The following is a 19,031-nucleotide window of genomic DNA, read 5'->3' as shown; positions in this document are numbered from 1 at the left end:
TGCTTTTACTTGCGATTGCTGTTTTTAAATTTTTGTTTGCTAAACATCTTTAGTCTTGTTTTGACAATCTCTGAACTTATTGAACTAGACTGATTAATGAGCTGAACTGCCCATTCAACAAGTTCGAAATAGTGGCGTTGCAGAGAGAATAAATTCCTACGACTTATAGAATTTAAGATTTTTATAGATAAAACAACGCATTTGAGGACATGTTACCCATACAACCAGACAGACAGTGCATTCGACATTTCGGTCGGTAAGGGAACTAACCAGCTCCTGGTTGCTGTGTCTGTCAGCCTCACGCCATCATACCCACACCACCAACTGGTCTCAACATCACCTGCTACGTCGGATCTACCTGTCGTGTACCTATCTACATGGTCGGTCCCCGATTAGGGTAAATTTATAGTTCTGCCTTTCCTTATCTCGTCGCTTCTTCTCTTTTTTTTATGTCTTTTTTCATGTTACTAAATTTAAATACATATAAAGAGATGCAGAGACAAATAGAGGAATATGGAAGAGTTATAGCCTGGTGCCTACAGCATGAATGACAGGGGTTCATTGAGTTTAGCCTAAACCATCGCATATAATTACGCCACATTCCTTTCCTGACAAGTCGGGTACCATCTCAAATTAACCGATTAATATTTGTGCCTGTTCTTGTATCCAGATAGAATTCTTCGATTTGTAATTTGTTTACTATGCACTCTAATTTTAATAATAAAGAATTCATTTTATTATTATTTTATTTACTCTAGACCCATCCTTCAGAGTAATTCCATGAAAAACCCACCAAAAAATGTGAAATCAAAAATATCGCTGACCAGATAATTTCTAGCTTATTACAGTTATGCTCAAACCAAACTTCTTTTGCCTGTGCTCGTTGGTTGGATGTTTTGTCAAAACTTGCCCATAAATGTCACATTCGTGTTTTGCAACAGACCCTTTCCAGGTGTCAACACAAATGTATCATCGCCTGGACTGACGTCATCAGTTTCTGATCCCCACCCGGACAACATTACAGGCACTCCAAGCGGCCTGAGGTCAACTCTTAGTGTCACACCCTCGGAAACAGGCCAGCATCATGTGTGTGTGGACATCAAAGAGCAAAGCGGGTATGTCTCGTTTTTCATTGTGTTTGATTAGACTAAAATAATATATTTCAATAAATTTTCGTCTTTGGGGCGAAATATTACCTCCAAAGCTACAAACAGTAACTTTCTTAAGCTGCGGTGTTTATTTACATACTTTTTATTATTTTCATTTAAAACTACAGATTTCTTGCTCATGTTTATTGATGGTCGGATCTTTCTAGCTAGTTTTGCTTCTAAAATAATACAAGGTTACCTGTATATAAGTATGTCTTGTTTCCTTTCCAGTGTGAGCTCCGACACTGTTTGCTACCTGATCAACAGCGTAGCTAAACAAGGTAGGAGTCATTTAAGCAGACGATTGTCAGCGTGTGTAAACACAAGAGCACTTGCTAGAGCAAGAGACATAAAATATAAAAGATGACAAACAACCAAAACAGAGGCTGCTCACTGGCCTATAAGGTATACAACATGCAAATTTCTGTAACATGTTTTTGATTATTTGTCGTGCTGGCTCTGCTTGCAGGGTCGACCAGCAGCGAAAGTACAGTCCAACCTACACACGGAGGATCAACATACACTCCTTCACAGAAGGTGAAAAAAAGCTTAACATTATTTTTTCTTTACCAATTAAAAAAGCGTTTATATCTCTTTTGGAAGTCTAAACATCTGGACAGTTCGCTAAGCGTTCAGACATTTTTCATGCATGAAACTTGACCTGCTGGCAGGGAGTAGGCCGTTTCGCGGACACTACACCAGCAAACGGCTCACAGATAGTTTGTCATTCTTCAAGACCTTGCCGCTTCATATCCCACACTGAACAGCCTGCCAACACTCCCTGGTGAGTCTGATAAACACACTTCTACTGAAGTGACTAGCCTGGTGTAAAAAAAAACTGCTCTGCTTAACGAACACACATGCACAAAAGATAGTACACGCACGCGCAGTGCTATATTTTTCGGCGACAAGCGACTGAGAAGGTCTAGTTCAAATATGACGACTACTTGTACTTTCGTTCAGACCTCAGTGCCACACCTGAAGTTTAGAGTAAAAGATGACGATTTTTCTTCTCAAGCACACCTGTTCAGCCTTTCGGTTGGGGAGTGCATACCTTCGAGACATTGCGCGAGGATTCCTCCACCTGTGGCACCGTCATGTTGATAGACCCACCCACTCTCGGAAGTCGAGAAGTGTGCACTGAGGCTGGGTGAGTATGTTGTTATTGGTATTATTTCTCTTTATTTATTTTATCTCTTGTATTGGCACATTACTCCTGTTTACAGACACTAATCCTTCCCTCTACGCACACATTTTAGAATGTTCTAGAATAGTTGTTGGCTTTATTTCCTGACGTGTCTAGAATACCTTTGTATTTAATGATGGTAAAAAAACACAATGAAAGGGTCCAGGGGTATTGCATTCAAAACCTAACCGTAGAGCACATACTGGCACCCTGAGGATGCAGCTAATAGGTGTATATTAGTATTTATGATCATTAATACCGATATATTGTCGGGTCTAGTTTGTAAGTTGATTTCCTTTGCTCTTTTAAATGTCAGGTTCGGCGGAGAGACACGTTGTTACTCAGTGTCCTTGGTAGACGATGCAAGTAAGTGAAGAAGATGGCCCCATGCGGAACAATAAATGTTTATATGTTTACAAATGTTATGAAAAATTATAGCAGTACTTTGTTACAAAGCAGTACTACTACAGAGCAAGCAAGTGTGATGACAAAAGAATGGTAGCAGAAAAAGTAGGATAGACAGTACTCAACTTCAGCTCGACTTCGTCGTTGGCAACGATCTTAATCATGCCCAAAATGTTAAGCAGTAAGTGGCAGTGAGTGTTTTTAGCGACAAGAGATGTCGGGGTAGAGGCATAGTGAAGGCTTCATTTCCTGAACTGCGTTCACCGACACAGGTCTTGACAGTACGACTGCAGGTGATGTTACTCGATTGTGTTCATTAGTTTGCATACTCTGATAGCGGCAAGGAATGTTTCAGATGACCCTTGTGCCGTGAACCCCTGCCACAATGGAGGACAGTGCATAAACACGCCTCCATCTTACGTCTGCGCGTGTCCAGCGCAATATTCTGCTAACGGTCACTGCGATGAGCAAGGTGATTAAATAACATGAACAACTGAAGTAGTTTTACCCTTAGTTTTTCAATTTCCGTTCTTTAATAAATACCATAGTTTCAACATTACTTTGTCGGTAGATATGCTATTTTTATTTTTTTTGTCTGAAACAAATACCATAAAATCTCTACATTACGATTTGTTAGAATCCACCAAAATCAGGTCTTACTTAAGTTTGCTTGTGCATATAATTGGTTTTCTTTTATAAATACTGCAGTTTTAACATTCGTTTACTGTCTATAATTTTCGTGATCTACTACAGCAGCAGCGTCTTGTGGATGCTAGTTCTTTCTCATTCTTTATTGGATACTAGCTAAAATTCTTAGTTTAACAATAAAGTTTACAAATGTTGTCCCAGACACAAGTTCCGTTGAACCGTCTACATTACTAACTACATCCGGTGTAGATCACAGCAGTGTTACCGCTGTCTTCTCAGTTTCTTCTCCCATGACACCAACAACAGGTTAACGATTAAAAAATAATTTTGACTAAAGACAAGCACCATGCTTAATCCTAGCTAATACATTCTTTCTAGTAATTAACAGTCATAGGAATTCGAGATTTCATCATCTTAAACCCTAATCTTTCGTATTTATAATATCCAGATCACATGTTTCTTACCTGTGCCCTATTGCACAAAGATAAGCAAATGTATGATTTCTAAAGCTGTAATTGCTTTGCCGTTTTTAGACCAAGTGTCCCTAAAGTGCGCCATTCTCAACTGTTCTGCGGATGCCAAATGTACACTGATACAGTCCAAACCAATGTGTCTGTGCCCCCTTGGACAAAGTGGTGTTCAGTGTCTGACAAGTAAGACCTTCTGCATCATTGTGATTTATGCAGTTTAAATTACGTCTCTTTAAATTGTTTCGAATGTTCATCAGTGCAGTTTAAAGCCGTTATATTAGTTAGTTTTGATGTAGAAACATTTTCAAAGAAAAAAAATATCATTAGGTCACAAGATAACACATTAAAAGTTTTAACTTACTTTTAATTGCATTGTTTATAACTCAAAAATACAAAGGTTAAAATATTGCGAATGTTGACATACAGACGATGCTAGAAATTAAGCTAAACACTCTCTTAAAATTTGATTCTATCCACAATGTAATCAATAATTTTCTTGCAGGAAACGAAAACATCCCTGTCAACCCAGATGCTGGTCAGTTAAATGTAAGGGAAGAAGTTTTGAGAATATTTTAATAAAACACCAGAATTAACAAGGTGGCAAATAACATTGCTTACATATTGTGATGTGCAAGACAGGTAACAATTCACCTATTGCTATAGTTATGTAGGTAGTGTGTAATACTTCTATGACAAAAAAAATTAATGTAGTGAATAAAGATAAGAAATACAACTGTGTAAAACGCTTAGTACTAAATGGATATAATTGTACAGAAGTCAGTAGTAAATAAACCATCGCATCTCAGAAAATAAGGTACACACTTAAAAGGCGAATATGTAAGTGGTATCAAGAAATTTCTACGTTAACTCGGTTTTCCCAAAATAATTGATGCTGAAAACTTTCTTTTTCCGTGAACTTTTTGCTGAATTGTTTTGTAGAAATATATCAATGCTCACTTATTGCAGCCTCATGCAGTGGTACCCACGCTACCATCGGGTCTGCAGATTACGTGTGACGTAGGCGACACCTGCCAAGTACCGGTCTACGTCAACGCGAACTCAAGGTAAGCAAAAGCTTGGTATGTATCGGTAAGGCTAAGCTTTGTAGAGGTAAGTATATGTACATTTCTAGAGATATTTTACAGAAAGACACTATTTCAGACACTTAAAAGTAAAATTATAAACATTTTTTGTTGTAAACCGAATTGCAAATTATTGAGTCACGTTGTACAGATTCCCTCTCACTGTGAGCCGGGGACCTTCCTCTCCTGAGGTAGTCACCGATGTGGCTCAACCAGTAAAGGACAACTCTACTGGCATTCCTCTTATTACGTCATTGCTGTCTGTGACGCCACAGGAAGCTGGCGATCATCACGTGTGCGTGGACGTCGCAGGACCCGATGTGTAAGACTAGTACTACTCTCTAAGCGACAGATGGCCACATGCATGTGTGGTAAAGTGTCATCGCCTGCATGTGTGTGCATGATGTAACTTAGAACTATCACGTGAGAGAGAGAGAGAGTCGTTGAGAAGAGAGTTCATAATGAAGAGAACAAGTTGTAAGCCGTATTACCCCCAGCAGCAGGTATCAAAACCTAAGCCTGTAGCCTGCTTGAGGACTAGCCTCGGAGGCGAAAGGTTTGGAGTTTGACCTGCTTATCTGTGGTTGCAGTAGTAGTTGCAAGCGGTCGACGCAATAGCCAACAACCTATGGTCAGCCGTGATCGTCGTTTTCAAAAGCGTGCTAAAATGTGACGTGTGAAAGGTGTACATGCAACTGAATTTTATTGCCCTCACCCTACTCTTTGACATTTATGATTAACATGAAAGCATGTAATCTGTTTACTGCTGGGAAATGTAGAGACAGTTCTCTTCCAAGTATGGCTGAGCAAGTCTAATGTCTGTTCCTTACCACGATTGTCTACTCTCTGTTTCAGTAACACTGTCGACCACATCTGCTACTTCATCAACAGTCGACCAAAAGGTACGACTGATTGTGGAATTCGTGGCAACACTTGCTCTTCGTGTTTGCTCGGAACGGGCTAAGTACCGTTTAAAATTATTGAAACTTTTCTCTTTTTTGTTCTTGAAATTGTTATTCATACATTAGTGTGTAACTTTATTTTTCTCACTTACAGATAATGAATTCTTAATTTAGCTCTATTCTCGAGTCTTTTTTGCTACAGGAACATCTGTTAGTCCCACAGGAAACCACTTAGTAAGTAAAGACAGTTTCTGTTGTGAATGTCTGCTGCTAGGGTTTGACTATTAGTTCACGATCACATCTGTGCCACTGCTTGCTCCGTTAGTGAGGAGTCCTTCAGGAAAGAAATTAATTTTATCTTCATGTCTGTGATGTAAAGAAAATATAATCGAACCACATACTAAACCTTTTTTCTGGAGTATATTATTAAAAGTTGAATTTTTCACAAATCAAATCTGTTTGTATCGTTGAGTTACTACAAGAAATTTCTTGTACAACTTCTAAGCCTGTTTACATTACTATGCCGATTACACGCCTGCTAGTTTTTAATATAATTCAAGTTAATTACTGCTTGGCTCAAATCTTTTTGTCTCAGAGTGGTCGCTTTTCAGTTGGAACTCCTCCAGACGGCACTACAGTCGTCTGTCACGAGGACACGCCTTGTCATCTGATCGCCTTGACGCAAAAGAATTCTAGCGGAAGCTGGTAATTTTCAAAAACTATTATCGACTACTTTTGTACGCAAATGTACTTGGAAAAATTCAGAAAAGAAAAACCGGTTTTTTAGCACCGCTTTGAGTGCGCTTGACCTTTCAACTAGTCGAAGTAGCACAAACAAGTTTAAAAAGATCACCTGTGAAAGACAGAAGCACGGGATGACAAATGTCTGTGTTGTATGATTGTCAGCATACCGGTGGTGCCAGCAAGTAGCGGTGTGTTCGTCTTCAAAACCAACCCTAGTCACCAGAACACATGCTGCTCGGATGTCCTCTTGGTGCCGACCAACAGCTCACAGAACGTCTGCATGTCTGTGGGGTGAGCTCTTTGCGCTGTTTCATGTTCTTGTATTGATAGCCAGTGCATATTCTTTTATGTATGTTGTAGTTGTTTGTACTACGTTACATGGCGTCTTCCCCTACATGCCCCTGACTTCTTTTGAAGCGCATTGAGCTTCCTTTGTGTGGGAAAATAAACAATGCAAATAATAAAAATAAAAAAAATTAATATTACCAGCTAAATATATAATTTGCGATTGCTGATGAATGATGTATGTGTACAGAGCTAATGGAGAGGTCCGTTGTTTTCAAGTGGAGACTGAAAACAACTCATGTGAGTCACACCTCATACAGATTTCTTGCTGATTTATTACAGACTACAAAAAAACCCTTTTTTATTATTTCCTTTTCCATTAACACAGTCACTGTCTTCACGTGGCATTATTAAAGTCTTGACCTAGTTACGCTTGAAATGGCGATTCTCCCGATATTCTAAACTTTTGTTAAGCTTCAGGACAAAGACTAAAACTGTTAAACTTGTTTGTGATTAGCCAACATCTGTAAAGAAACCAGCCCCTGCCTCAACGGCGGTGTCTGTGTGAACAAGCGGACAGCCCCCACTGGCTATGTTTGTGCCTGCTCCATGCTGTATACAGGCATCAACTGTAGCCAAGGTGAGATAGTTTTACTCGTATGTCAGCTACGACGGATGGATGTGACAAAAGTAACGTGGAAGTTATGCTGTAAGTAAACAAAAACTACGAAATATGTTTTACAACGTCTATACAGACATACACGAAAGATTTAAACACCACATACAAATCTGACTTAAAGCAAATGAATTTTGTAAAAAAAATTTTAGACAGAAATGCTTAGCTTACCTACACAAGAACATATAACAGTAACACCCACTCAACCAGTCTCCTTAGTAAAACCAGAGAGCTTAGATATTCTTGTGGAACTCCTCATGGACGCTCTTACATCAAAGAAAAGCGGCTTTGGCCCTCCCTCTCTCCCAACCCCACCCTCTCCTGTACACACCCATGCAAAACACTTGCCACCCACCCACGCTTTCCATTCTCGTTAAAATAAAATTAAATTATACACACCAGGATTGTGATGATCTGTACATTTACGCTTTATTGTTATTTCTCTCTCTTTCACACACACACACAGAGTGCAATTACTGTAGGTTTAAAAACTAAAAATTTAAAATTCATAGTCGTTCTTCAGGCATTTTCCGATATTTGTTTCCCTTTCTGTCAACAGAAAATCAAACCATTCCTCTGAACAAACCTGTTAACTCTGATAAGGTAATCTGCTTGTATTCAAATGCTATTTTAAGATTTGTTTACAAAGCTCAGGCTGCTCAAGATATTTACATGGTTGAAACTTTTACTTATTTTTACTAGCAATTATTGTTTATAGTTTGCTAAACATCTTTAGTCTTGTTTTCACAGTCTCTGAACGTAACAACTGATTAATGAGCTGAACTGTTCATGCAACACGTTCGAAATGGAGGCGTTGCAGAGAGACATGAAATTGTTATGACTCGTGGAATTTAAGATTTTTATAGATAAAACAACGCATTTGAGGACATGTTACCCATACAACCAGACAATGCATTAGACATTTCGGTCGGTAAGGGAACTAACCAGCTACTGGTTGCTGTGTCTGTCAGCCTCACGCCATCATACCCACATTACCAACTGGTCTCAACATCACCTGCTACATCGGGTCCACCTGTCGTGTACCTATCTACATGGTCGGACCCCGATTAGGGTAAATGTATAGTTCTGCCTTTCCTTAACTCGCCCCTTCTTCTCTCTTTTTTATGTCTTTTTCATATGTTACTAAATTTAAATATACATGTATATATATATATATAAAGAGATGCAGAGACAAATAGAGGAATATGAAGAGTTATAGCCTGGTGCCTACAGCATGAATGACAGAGCTTCATTGAGTCTAGCCTAGACCATCGCAAATGCCACATTTTTTTCTTTCCTGACAAGTCGGGTACCATCGCAAATTAACCGATTAATATTTGTGCCTGTTGTTGCATCCATATAGAATTCTTCGATTTGTAATTTGTTTACTATGCTCTCTAACTTTAATAGCGAAGAATTCAGTTCGCTATTAATTTTATTAACTCTAGACCCATCCTTCAGTGTGTTTCCATGAAAAACACACCAAAAATGTGAAATGAAATATATGGCTGACCAGACAATTTCTAGCTTATTACAGTTAAGCTCAAGCCAAACGTCTTTTGTCTGTGATCGTTGGTTGGATGTTTTATCAAAACTTGCCCATAAATGTCACATTCGTGTTTTGCAACAGACCCTTTCCAGGTGTCAACACAAATGTATCATCGCCTGGACTGACGTCATCAGTTTCTGATCCCCACCCGGACAACATTACAGGCACTCCAAGCGGCCTGAGGTCAACTCTTAGTGTCACACCCTCGGAAGCAGGCCATCACCATGTGTGTGTGGACATCAAAGAGCAAAGCGGGTATGTCTTGTTTTTCATTGTGTTTGATTAGACTAAAATAATATATTTCAATAAATTTTCGTCTTTGGGGCGAAATATTACCTGCAAAGCTACAAACAGTAACTTTCTTAAACTGCGGGGTTTTTTTTACATACTTTTTTATTATTTTCATTTAAAACTACAGATTTGTTGCGCATGTTTAGTACTGGTCACATTCTTTCTAGCTAGTTTTGCTTCTTAAATAATACAAGGTTACCTGTATATAAGTGTGTCTTGTTCCTTTGCAGTGTGAGCTCCGACACTGTTTGCTACCTGATCAACAGCGTAGCTAAACAAGGTAGGAGTCATTTAAGCAGACGATTGTCAGCGTGTGTAAACTCAAGAGCACTTACTAGTGCAAGAGACATAAAATACAAAAGATGACAAACAATCAAAACAGAGGCTGCTCACTGGCCTTTAAGGTATACAAAATGCAAATTTCTGTAACATGTTTTTGATTATTTGTCGTGCTGGCTCTGTTTCCAGGGTCGACCAGCAGCGAAAGTACAGTCCAACCTACACACGGAGGATCAACATACTCTACTTCACTGCAGGTGAAAAAAAGCTTAAACATTATTTTTTCTTTACCAATTAGAAAAAGCGTTTATATCTCTTTTTGGAAGTCTAAACTTCTGGACAGTTCGCTAAGCGTTCAGACATTTTTCATGCATGAAACTTGACCTGCTGGCAGGGTCGAGGCCGTTTTGCGGACACCACACCAGCAGACGGCTCACAAATAGTTTGTCATTCTTCAAGACCTTGCTGCTTCATATCCCACACTGAACAGCCTGCCAACACTCCTTGGTGAGTCTGATAAACACACTTCTACTGAAGTGACTAGCCTGGTGTAAAATACTGCTCTACTACTTAACGAACACACATGCAAAAATATCGTACACGCACGTGCAGTCTCGAATAGTTCGGCGACAAGCGACTGACAAACAAGGTCTAGTTCAAATATGACGACTACTTACTTGTACTTTCGTTCAGACCTCAGTGCCACACCTGAAATTTAGAGTAAAAGATGACGATTTTTCTTCTCAAGCACACCTGTTCAGCCTTTCGGTTGGGGAGTGCATACCTTCGAGACATTGCGCGAGGATTCCTCCACCTGTGGCACCGTCATGTTGATAGACCCACCCACTCTCGGAAGTCGAGAAGTGTGCACTGAGGCTGGGTGAGCATGTTGTTGTTATTAGTATTATTTCTCTTTATTTCTTTTATCTCTTTAACTGGCACATTACTCCTGTTTACAGACACTAATCTTCCCCTCTACGCACACATTTTAGAATGCTCTAGAATAGCCATTGGCTTTATTTCCTGACGTGTCTAGAATACCTTTGTATTTAATGATGGTAAAAAAACACAATGAAAGGGTCCAGGGGTATTGCTTTCAAAACCTAACCATTGAGCACATACTGGCACCCTGAGGATGCAGTTAATAGGTATATATATATTAGTATATATGATCATTAATACAGATATATTGTTGGGTCTAGTTTGTAAGTTGAATTCCTTTGCTCTTTTTAATGTCAGGTTCGGCGGAGAGAGACGCTGTTACTCAGTGTCCTTGGTAGACGATGCACGTAAGTGAAGAAGACATCCGATGGGGAACAATAAATGTTTATATGTTTACAAATGTTTTATAAAAATCATAGCAGTACTTTGTTACAAAGCAAGTACACAGCACCAAAAGCAATACTAGTACAGAGCAAGCAAGTGTGATGACAAAAGAATGGCAGCAGACAAAGCAGGATAGACAGTACCCAACTTAAATTTCAGCTCGATTTCGTCGTTAGCAACGATCATAATCATACCCAAAATGTGAAGCAGTAAGTGGCCGTGAGTGATGTAGCGACAAGGGTAGATACATAGTGAAGGCATCATTTCCTGAACTCCGTTCACCGACACAGGTCTTGACAGTACGACTGGTTACTCGATTGTGTTAATTAGTTTTGCAGACTTTGATAGCGGCAAGGAATGTTTCAGATGACCCTTGTGCCGTGAACCCCTGCCACAATGGAGGACAGTGCATAAACACGCCTCCATCTTACGTCTGCGCGTGTCCGGCGCGTTATTCTTCTGACGCCAGCTGCGATGAACAAGGTAGGGTTGTAGTTTTGCTTTAATAAATTCATTGTTTCTGCAGTTCCATGATTTAAATAACATCGGCAGCAGAAGCAGGATTCTACTCTTTAATCTTTTTGCATGATGATTTGTTTCCATTCCTTGTAATATACATTTGAAACTCAATTTATAAATTTTGTCACAGACACAAGCTCCGTTGGAACTTCTTTAACAGACGTGCATTACAGTGGTGTTACTGCCAGCTCCTCATCGCCTTCTGGCACAGAAGTAACAGGTGAGATGTTACAGACTGTTTTACGCCAACGATAATCGCCATTAAATTTTCCCCTTTTTTCGTTACACCTACACTCTTACACCAATTCGTAGTTACTGAATGTTACTCATCTCCTCAGAAACTCTGTATTCGTCCGGTCTCTTCTTGCCTTTGCACCACTCATCTACACGAATGTGTATGTCCTCAGCCCGAGTCCTAGATTGAGATAATTGAGACTGTTTTTTCTGTCAGATGAAGGTAATGACCGTATTTACGAAAATAAAAAATAATGTTGCATTTCAAACTAATTCTTTTCATGTAAAGTGAAATGTTCTGATGATTTAATTACGATTTATGACGAATTTGTGGCCGTGCAGAATCCACAGAGTGTAGCATCAGGAACTGCACAGCACGTTCTGTGTGTAGAGTCGTGGGGACAACAGCAAGTTGCTTCTGTCCGCTGGGTCTGAGTGGTGATCACTGTGACACAAGTGAGGAACTAACTGCACCCATAGCAAAATTGACACATATAGACATGTTTTTCACTATGTGTGTATACTATAGTTCCATTTTGAAATATCAGTTTACAGAACAATGTTTTCTTTTTAAAAATCTTATAAGGTTTTATTAATTTTTTCATAGTCTCTAACTTAATGTTCTGTTTCAAAGTGAGTTCATAAAGATAAAAGCCCCATGGTCTGAATTCATCCAGTAATCGTTTTGACTACATTTACTGGGAAAGGATCCTCCATTCTATGTTGATTATTTCATTGTCTGATCGCTTGGCACCTTGGCTATATTTTTCAGGAAACGTGGATATTCCACTCACGTTCAACGTCCTGACTTCACAGGTGGTATGACACATACACAAGCAAAATATCATTTTGTGCATCTTATCGTGTGTGTGCTTTTGTAGATTTGTACACAAAAGCCGCTTAAATGTGTAGCACATTCTCTCCCCCACCTCTACCCATGCAAGGGAACTCATTGCCCTTTAACAAGAAACACACCGACAAATATACGCTTACACTACAAAATACACGCACATGAACACGCAAGCAACTAGCTCCATATTATCTCTACCCATAAGAGTTTAAGATCAAAATTAGAACAGTTTTCTGGGCAATGCTGACAAGCCTAGTTACACAGAAAGAGTCCCAGAAAAATGTTCACAGCACTGCTCTATAGCAACGTCACTTCCTGTCCACAGCCCCACGCCGTGGTGCCCACGCCAAGGACCGGCATGAGAATACAGTGCGCCGTTGGACAGACATGCCATCTTCCTCTGTACCTTGCAGGAAACCAGACGTACGACTTAGTTTTTCGAATTATTTTCTGTCTACCTTCCAGCATTGCGAGTTGAAACAGATAATCTGTTAACCGTTTTCAAATATGTTATCATGTAAAAGTAATTTAATTAATGTATATTTGCATCATACTAAGCACTCGGCAGAAAATATTTTCTCATGGTACCAGTATCACTCTGTAAATTATACATACCTTCGTGGTATTCTTGCGCCAGTCGCTCTTACATTCGCATGTTTCTAAAGTATTATTGAGCCAGTTCGTGATGTAATAAAATATACTTCTCTCAATAAGTGATCATCTATAAAAATATTTTCGCTAGTGAGTCAAACGGCCAATACATCCCTCCTCTAGTAAATTATTGGACTTAATTTGCGTCTGTGGTATTTAAAGTAATATGGCTTTGCTGTGCGTCTTGGGCCTAAAATCTTTCCGCACTCTAATGGTATTATTACACATAAAAAGGCCACAACAACTAGGTAAATACTTTTTTGAATAATCCTGCTCTAAGCGGCAATAAAAAGTTCCACATAGTAATGCTAGGGTTATGTCTAATGCACATCTGTGTGAAAATTAATTACAAATGCCTGCATTTACCTAGTGTACAACTATTACACCAAAGTCAAAAGTAATCAATAAAATATTTATCTCTCTAAGCGTCAGTCGTGTTTGTTTTGAACTGTTTAGATCTGCTGATATCCACCCAGAACTGGCTTCGGGTCAGGTGTCAACATCTGTATCTTCGCTAACCGAGGTTAACGCTGCCGGCATTCCAGTTCTGATGTCTGTGCTGTCCGTCACATCCCACCACCCCAGGCGACCATCCTGTTTGCGTGGAAATATCGGGGTTAAATCCGGGTTAGAACAATAAGCTGAATACTTTTGCGTTAACTGCGAAGAAAGATACAGTGAAATGGATGCACAAAAAAGAAACAGACAAAATAGGAATATTACTCAGTTTTGTTTGCCTTCATTTCAAATGATCTGTTTAATCTGGCTTTGTCGTCAACTGACTGATAATCCATAATGTTTGCATTGTACTGAAATCTTGACAAAAAACACTTTGTAGGCAATAACTTCTCATGTCCAGTGTTGAGTTACTGATTTATATATATAAATTGCAGGAATAAAACTGACCAGGTTTGTTACATCGTTTCCTCTGAAACAGTTACCGGTAAGAAGTTTTTTGTGACTATAAACCATAGTAACTATACAAAATAGTGTAAACATGGCTGCAATCGTTGGTAAACCAAATACGAACATTTACTGTTTACAGTTTTCATTGTCGTTCTTTGTAGTTGTCCAGGCAAATTATATGATCAGTTTATGCATATCGTAAATTATGATTAAAGCGCATTTGAAAAAGTTACTATAGTTTTATTTAAACTTTCTTTGTATTTTCTGTTGGAACAGTTTCGACTCCCTCAATGACTCCAGTGGTGAGTTAAGTTTTCCTTAGTACTCTGTACACACTGAAACTATGTGATATTGTTTAGAATTTTCTTATAGATATTGCATTTTTTTTTACCAGCCACTTAAATCTAAGAAGAAGTAGCTTGAAAACGAAACATCATTTTATATGCCGTCTACTTTGCTGACCCGTCTACCGCACAGTTTGCTGTGTTTGCAGCACGGAGGTCATTTTGCAGCTTTGGCGCCTCCACATGGCGCAACAATATGGTGTCACGTGGACCAGCCCTGTCACGTTCTTTTTCAGAGCGAGATGAATACATCAGGAAACTGGTAAATAAATGTGATTCGTCAAACCAAAGAAGATACAATACGTATACGGGCTTTTATTTTTATGTCGTATGACCTCCCCCCCCCCCCACACACACACACACACACCCGCACACCCACAAACACCCACGTCCTTCTTCCTCTTCAAAGAACAGTTCACTAGCTAGACACGAGCAACAGTCATGCAAGAAATCAAATCTTTGACACTGCTTTAGATACCGCTAAAAATGTGGACATTCTATTCAAGGTTTATACAGGCCACACCTCGACCAGTATCAGAAGCATACGACATTCCAGCGCATTCGATTGTGATTGTTGCAGTACGCCAGTGTGTCTCATGTTTGTTTGTTGCAGTATTCCAGTACAAGCCAGATCGAGCGGCGCTCTTGTTTTCCAAACGACTTCCCTCAATAACAGTACATGCGGTTCGGACGTGCTGCTGACACCAGACAACTCCTCGCAGACCGTCTGTCTTGCTGTGGGGTCTGTAGTCATGGCAACATTAACACGAAGTAGCCGAAATCAATCAGCAGCTGTCCACACAAAAACTCAGTTGGTTAGGCAGAGACTGATCATAATTCACTAAGGATCGGCGACTCCAAAAAGAAAGTGATTTTTAAGCGTGTCAGTTCACCACACTTTAAGATTTCCTCTTGAGAAGCCCTGTCTGTATAAACTTCTGGACTAGACTATGGTGTAATAAAATTAAAGCAATATTATTTTTAAGTTGTGTTTTCTTTTTCAGTAAGACTGGTGATCAGCGGTGCTACCAGATTGAAACAATAACTAACAAAAGTAAGAATTAAATTTCTTGTTGCCTAAGACATTAATTCTCTTATCACACATTCTTAACTCTCACCTTTTCTGAAACTTAGTCTCACCTTTCTCCAACATTATGGCAAACGGAATTAAAAAGCGATTTAAAAACGACTTTACTGATCCTCCTTTAAAATTTCTTACATTGTGAAACTTGGCATTTCGTAAAAATAACTTTGTGGCACTGAATTATATTAATTGATAGATTGGCATTCAATAGCATTTGTCTAAGGCAAACACTAATTAACTTTATCTTAACAGCTGACCCGTGTGCGCCAAACCCTTGCCAGCACGGTGGCGCGTGTATTGTAAAGTCGACTGGTCCTCCAGGATACCTTTGTGCCTGTCCTGTTTCTTTTCATGGAATAAATTGTTCAGAAGGTATGTGTCTTGGTTAGCCACGACTCTCTTAACATTTTTATTATAGTATTATCCTCTACACATCTTTCTTGCGTTGCCTAGCGAGGTAGTCTGTATGCCTACGTGTGTTGACATCACCGGTAGCCTTGCCTTTAAAGTAAGTGTGAACGGCCTCCTTTACGTGAATTCTAAAAATAGGCTGTCAAACTGCAAAAGATCAACGACATTTAACGTCTGTCCTAATGGTAGTTCTTGACACCAGAACTGACTAACTCTTGACACTAAGTAGCCCTTGCCTGTGTCAGATTATGTTTAGAATTAATAATTTATTTGCACAGAAATTCTTAATGCAGATGCGACCACGCATGTATTTCTGTGGATGTGTGTGGTTTTTCTTTACTGATTCATAGCAAAAGAGAGAGAGAGATAGGAGAAAAGGGTGTTGGTCGTTGACTTTCATAATCCGCATTTCAATTTACCTATATGCAGACATGACATCAACTCGATTTGCTACAAGCAGCACATCTGGCTTACAGAGTGAAAATGCTACAACCCGTGCGGCGATATCAGGCTCCCAACAATCTACAAAGGAAGTCTCTGACTTAAGTTCTCAGAAGACAAATAGTTTAAACTTTCAAAAGTCGACCTCTCCTAGTTTAGCATCTCCACAATCGACCACTCCCACCTCAGACTCTCAGCAATCGGTTTCTCCTGGATCAGGGTCTCAAGAGTCGACCTCTCCCAGCTCAGTCTCTCAGCAACAGGGGTCTCCTGGCTCAGGATCTCAACAATCGACCTTTTCTGGCTCAGGATCTCAACAATCGACCTCTCCAAGCTCAGTCTCTCAGCAACAAGGGTCTCCTGGATCAGGATCTCAACAATCGACCTCTCCAAGCTCAGTCTCTCAGCAACAAGGGTCTCCTGGATCAGGGTCTCACCAATCGACTTCTTCTGGCTCAGGATCTCAACAATCGACCTCTCAAAGCTCAGTCTCTCAGCAACAAGGGTCTCCTGGCTCAGGATCTCAACAATCGACCTTTTCTGGCTCAGGATCTCAACAATCGACCTCTCCAAGCTCAGTCTCTCAGCAACAGGGGTCTCCTGGCTCAGGATCTCAACAATCAACCTTTTCTGGCTCAGGATCTCAACAATCGACCTCACCAAGCTCAGTCTCTCAGCAACAAGGGTCCTCCTGGATCAGGATCTCAACAATCGACCTCTCAAGCTCAGTCTCTCAGCAACAAGGTCTCCTGGATCAGGGTCTCACAATTGACTTCTTCTGTCTCAGGATCTCAACAATCGACCTCTCAAAGCTCAGTCTCTCAGCAACAAGGGTCTCCTGGCTCAGGATCTCAACAATCGACCTTTTCTGGCTCAGGATCTCAACAATCGACCTCTCAAAGCTCAGTCTCTCAGCAACAAGGGTCTCCTGGATCAGGGTCTCAACAATCGACCTTTTCTGGCTCAGGATCTCAACAATCGACCTCTCCAAGCTCAGTCTCTCAGCAACAAGGGTCTCCTGGATCAGGGTCTCAACAATCGACCTTTTCTGGCTCAGGGTCTCAACAATCGACCTCTCCTAGCTCAGTCTCTCAGCAACAAGGGTCTCCTGGATCAGGATCTCAACAATCGACCTCTCCAAGCTCAGTCTCTCAGCAACAAGGGTCTCCTGGATCAGGATCTCAAAAATCGACCTCTTCTGGCTCAGGATCTCAACAATCTACTTCTCCTAGCACAGGCTCTCAGCAATCGGCCTCTCCTGGTTCTACCTATCAGCAGTCTACAAGCAGCGGCTTAGACTTGAGCTCTCAACAGTCTACTAGCAATACCTCTGGCTCAGGCTGGAACCAGTCTGCAAGCACCGAGTCCATGGTTAGCCAAACATCAGGCAATTTGAACACTGGAATGGAGACATGGGGTTCTAGTACACCAAACAGTGCCGTCTATTACGACTATTCTTCCAGTACCAAGCGCGACTCTTATTCACACATCGCACAATCAACTGACCAAAGTGGTTTCAACAATTTGTCCGCACAATGTGCTGCAGGTAAAACTTTTTGAATCCTCTAACTGCATATAACTCTCCGAGGTAAAGGGTTAGTAGACAACACCAGAGCACAGTAGTTTAAAGTTGCAAAATATTAATAATTTGTGAATTAAATATTTTCTTAATAACGTTGGGATTTAGTTAATAACAAACAGTTTAGATGACAGCGTCATCATAAATCCAAAGATAAGTTATTTCCTAAAGTTCGCTTCTATATATCAGATTGTGATTTTTTTTTTTCAAAAAGTTAAGTGATAATAACATTTTATTCCATACACTTACTTTCACGTGGGTGCGTGCGTGATAAATACACCAGGACATATCTTTATCAATAAAGAGATCGTTTTGTTGTCTTTTCCAGAACGACAAGCTTTTGTAAGTACAACGGGACGTGAGTATACATGCACACACACACCCTCTCACACACACGCCCATATTCAACTTGGACGAGTGGTCTTCCCTGTAGATTATAAACGATATTCGCTGTCCTTAAATTGTATGGCTTATAGTCTTTGCATGATACCGGACTACCATACAAAGGTGAGCAGGAACTCGACAGTTACAACACCCATTGAAAGAGCCCAATAACTTAAAGCAATGTCGAGTCACTCTTCCAGCTGTAGGTTTATTTTCTCATCTTCTAATGGACCACTTTTTTTTTCGCGTGCACTTCCAGTATAAAAGATACAGGCACATTTCAAATATGTACCAGTGTTAGCATCATCAGCATTAGTTGTAGCCATAACAGCGGAGAGGGTAACCGAGTTGTCAGAGCAATGTTGCCCAAACGCAGAGGCGTTCGGTTCGATATCCTTGTGGTGAAATGAATTTCTCCTAGTCGACCCAGCTGTCGAGAATGGGTATGCGAGTCTACAAGGGGTCGAGAAAAGTAAGGCAGCGAGAAAGAGGAGATGGGCATTGCCCTCACAAAATTGTCTCCCCGAGAAAAGTGCGGTCTCTTAACACTTCATTCCTCCAAGCCATAAAAATGTCAGGGAACGACCTTTAGCTGTGTGTAGCGGTGTAGAATTTGTTAGGATGTGTCCAAGATTCA

The 19,031-nt window shown here is 40.2% G+C and overlaps 1 protein-coding gene across 1 annotated transcript in view; it reads left to right on the top strand.

The window, feature by feature from the left end:
* The window catches only part of LOC112570437 (mucin-12-like), a 30,178-nt gene that overhangs the window by 10,617 nt on the left and 530 nt on the right, over positions 1-19,031 (top strand). Inside the window, exons 4-45 of the mRNA XM_025248849.1 lie at positions 297-397; positions 942-1,115; positions 1,380-1,429; positions 1,618-1,685; positions 1,820-1,932; positions 2,167-2,298; positions 2,651-2,700; positions 3,095-3,211; positions 3,589-3,693; positions 3,921-4,040; positions 4,360-4,403; positions 4,824-4,921; positions 5,091-5,261; positions 5,795-5,841; positions 6,044-6,075; positions 6,437-6,546; positions 6,748-6,876; positions 7,121-7,170; positions 7,388-7,510; positions 8,106-8,149; positions 8,518-8,618; positions 9,177-9,350; positions 9,617-9,666; positions 9,855-9,922; positions 10,060-10,172; positions 10,414-10,545; positions 10,905-10,954; positions 11,358-11,474; positions 11,641-11,730; positions 12,087-12,200; positions 12,517-12,563; positions 12,920-13,017; positions 13,702-13,872; positions 14,139-14,188; positions 14,428-14,453; positions 14,645-14,757; positions 15,109-15,237; positions 15,500-15,549; positions 15,832-15,951; positions 16,420-17,175; positions 17,219-17,977; positions 18,339-18,352. Of these exons, the coding sequence (XP_025104634.1) occupies positions 297-397; positions 942-1,115; positions 1,380-1,429; positions 1,618-1,685; positions 1,820-1,932; positions 2,167-2,298; positions 2,651-2,700; positions 3,095-3,211; positions 3,589-3,693; positions 3,921-4,040; positions 4,360-4,403; positions 4,824-4,921; positions 5,091-5,261; positions 5,795-5,841; positions 6,044-6,075; positions 6,437-6,546; positions 6,748-6,876; positions 7,121-7,170; positions 7,388-7,510; positions 8,106-8,149; positions 8,518-8,618; positions 9,177-9,350; positions 9,617-9,666; positions 9,855-9,922; positions 10,060-10,172; positions 10,414-10,545; positions 10,905-10,954; positions 11,358-11,474; positions 11,641-11,730; positions 12,087-12,200; positions 12,517-12,563; positions 12,920-13,017; positions 13,702-13,872; positions 14,139-14,188; positions 14,428-14,453; positions 14,645-14,757; positions 15,109-15,237; positions 15,500-15,549; positions 15,832-15,951; positions 16,420-17,175; positions 17,219-17,977; positions 18,339-18,352 (5,220 nt within the window). The remainder of the gene's footprint in view (positions 1-296; positions 398-941; positions 1,116-1,379; positions 1,430-1,617; positions 1,686-1,819; positions 1,933-2,166; positions 2,299-2,650; positions 2,701-3,094; positions 3,212-3,588; positions 3,694-3,920; positions 4,041-4,359; positions 4,404-4,823; positions 4,922-5,090; positions 5,262-5,794; positions 5,842-6,043; positions 6,076-6,436; positions 6,547-6,747; positions 6,877-7,120; positions 7,171-7,387; positions 7,511-8,105; positions 8,150-8,517; positions 8,619-9,176; positions 9,351-9,616; positions 9,667-9,854; positions 9,923-10,059; positions 10,173-10,413; positions 10,546-10,904; positions 10,955-11,357; positions 11,475-11,640; positions 11,731-12,086; positions 12,201-12,516; positions 12,564-12,919; positions 13,018-13,701; positions 13,873-14,138; positions 14,189-14,427; positions 14,454-14,644; positions 14,758-15,108; positions 15,238-15,499; positions 15,550-15,831; positions 15,952-16,419; positions 17,176-17,218; positions 17,978-18,338; positions 18,353-19,031) is intronic.

This window comes from Pomacea canaliculata, linkage group LG8, assembly GCF_003073045.1.
Source record: "Pomacea canaliculata isolate SZHN2017 linkage group LG8, ASM307304v1, whole genome shotgun sequence".
Classification (NCBI taxonomy): domain Eukaryota; kingdom Metazoa; phylum Mollusca; class Gastropoda; order Architaenioglossa; family Ampullariidae; genus Pomacea; species Pomacea canaliculata.
The sequence above is the reverse complement of the archived record's forward strand: the minus strand, read 5'-3'. Positions and strand labels throughout refer to the sequence as shown.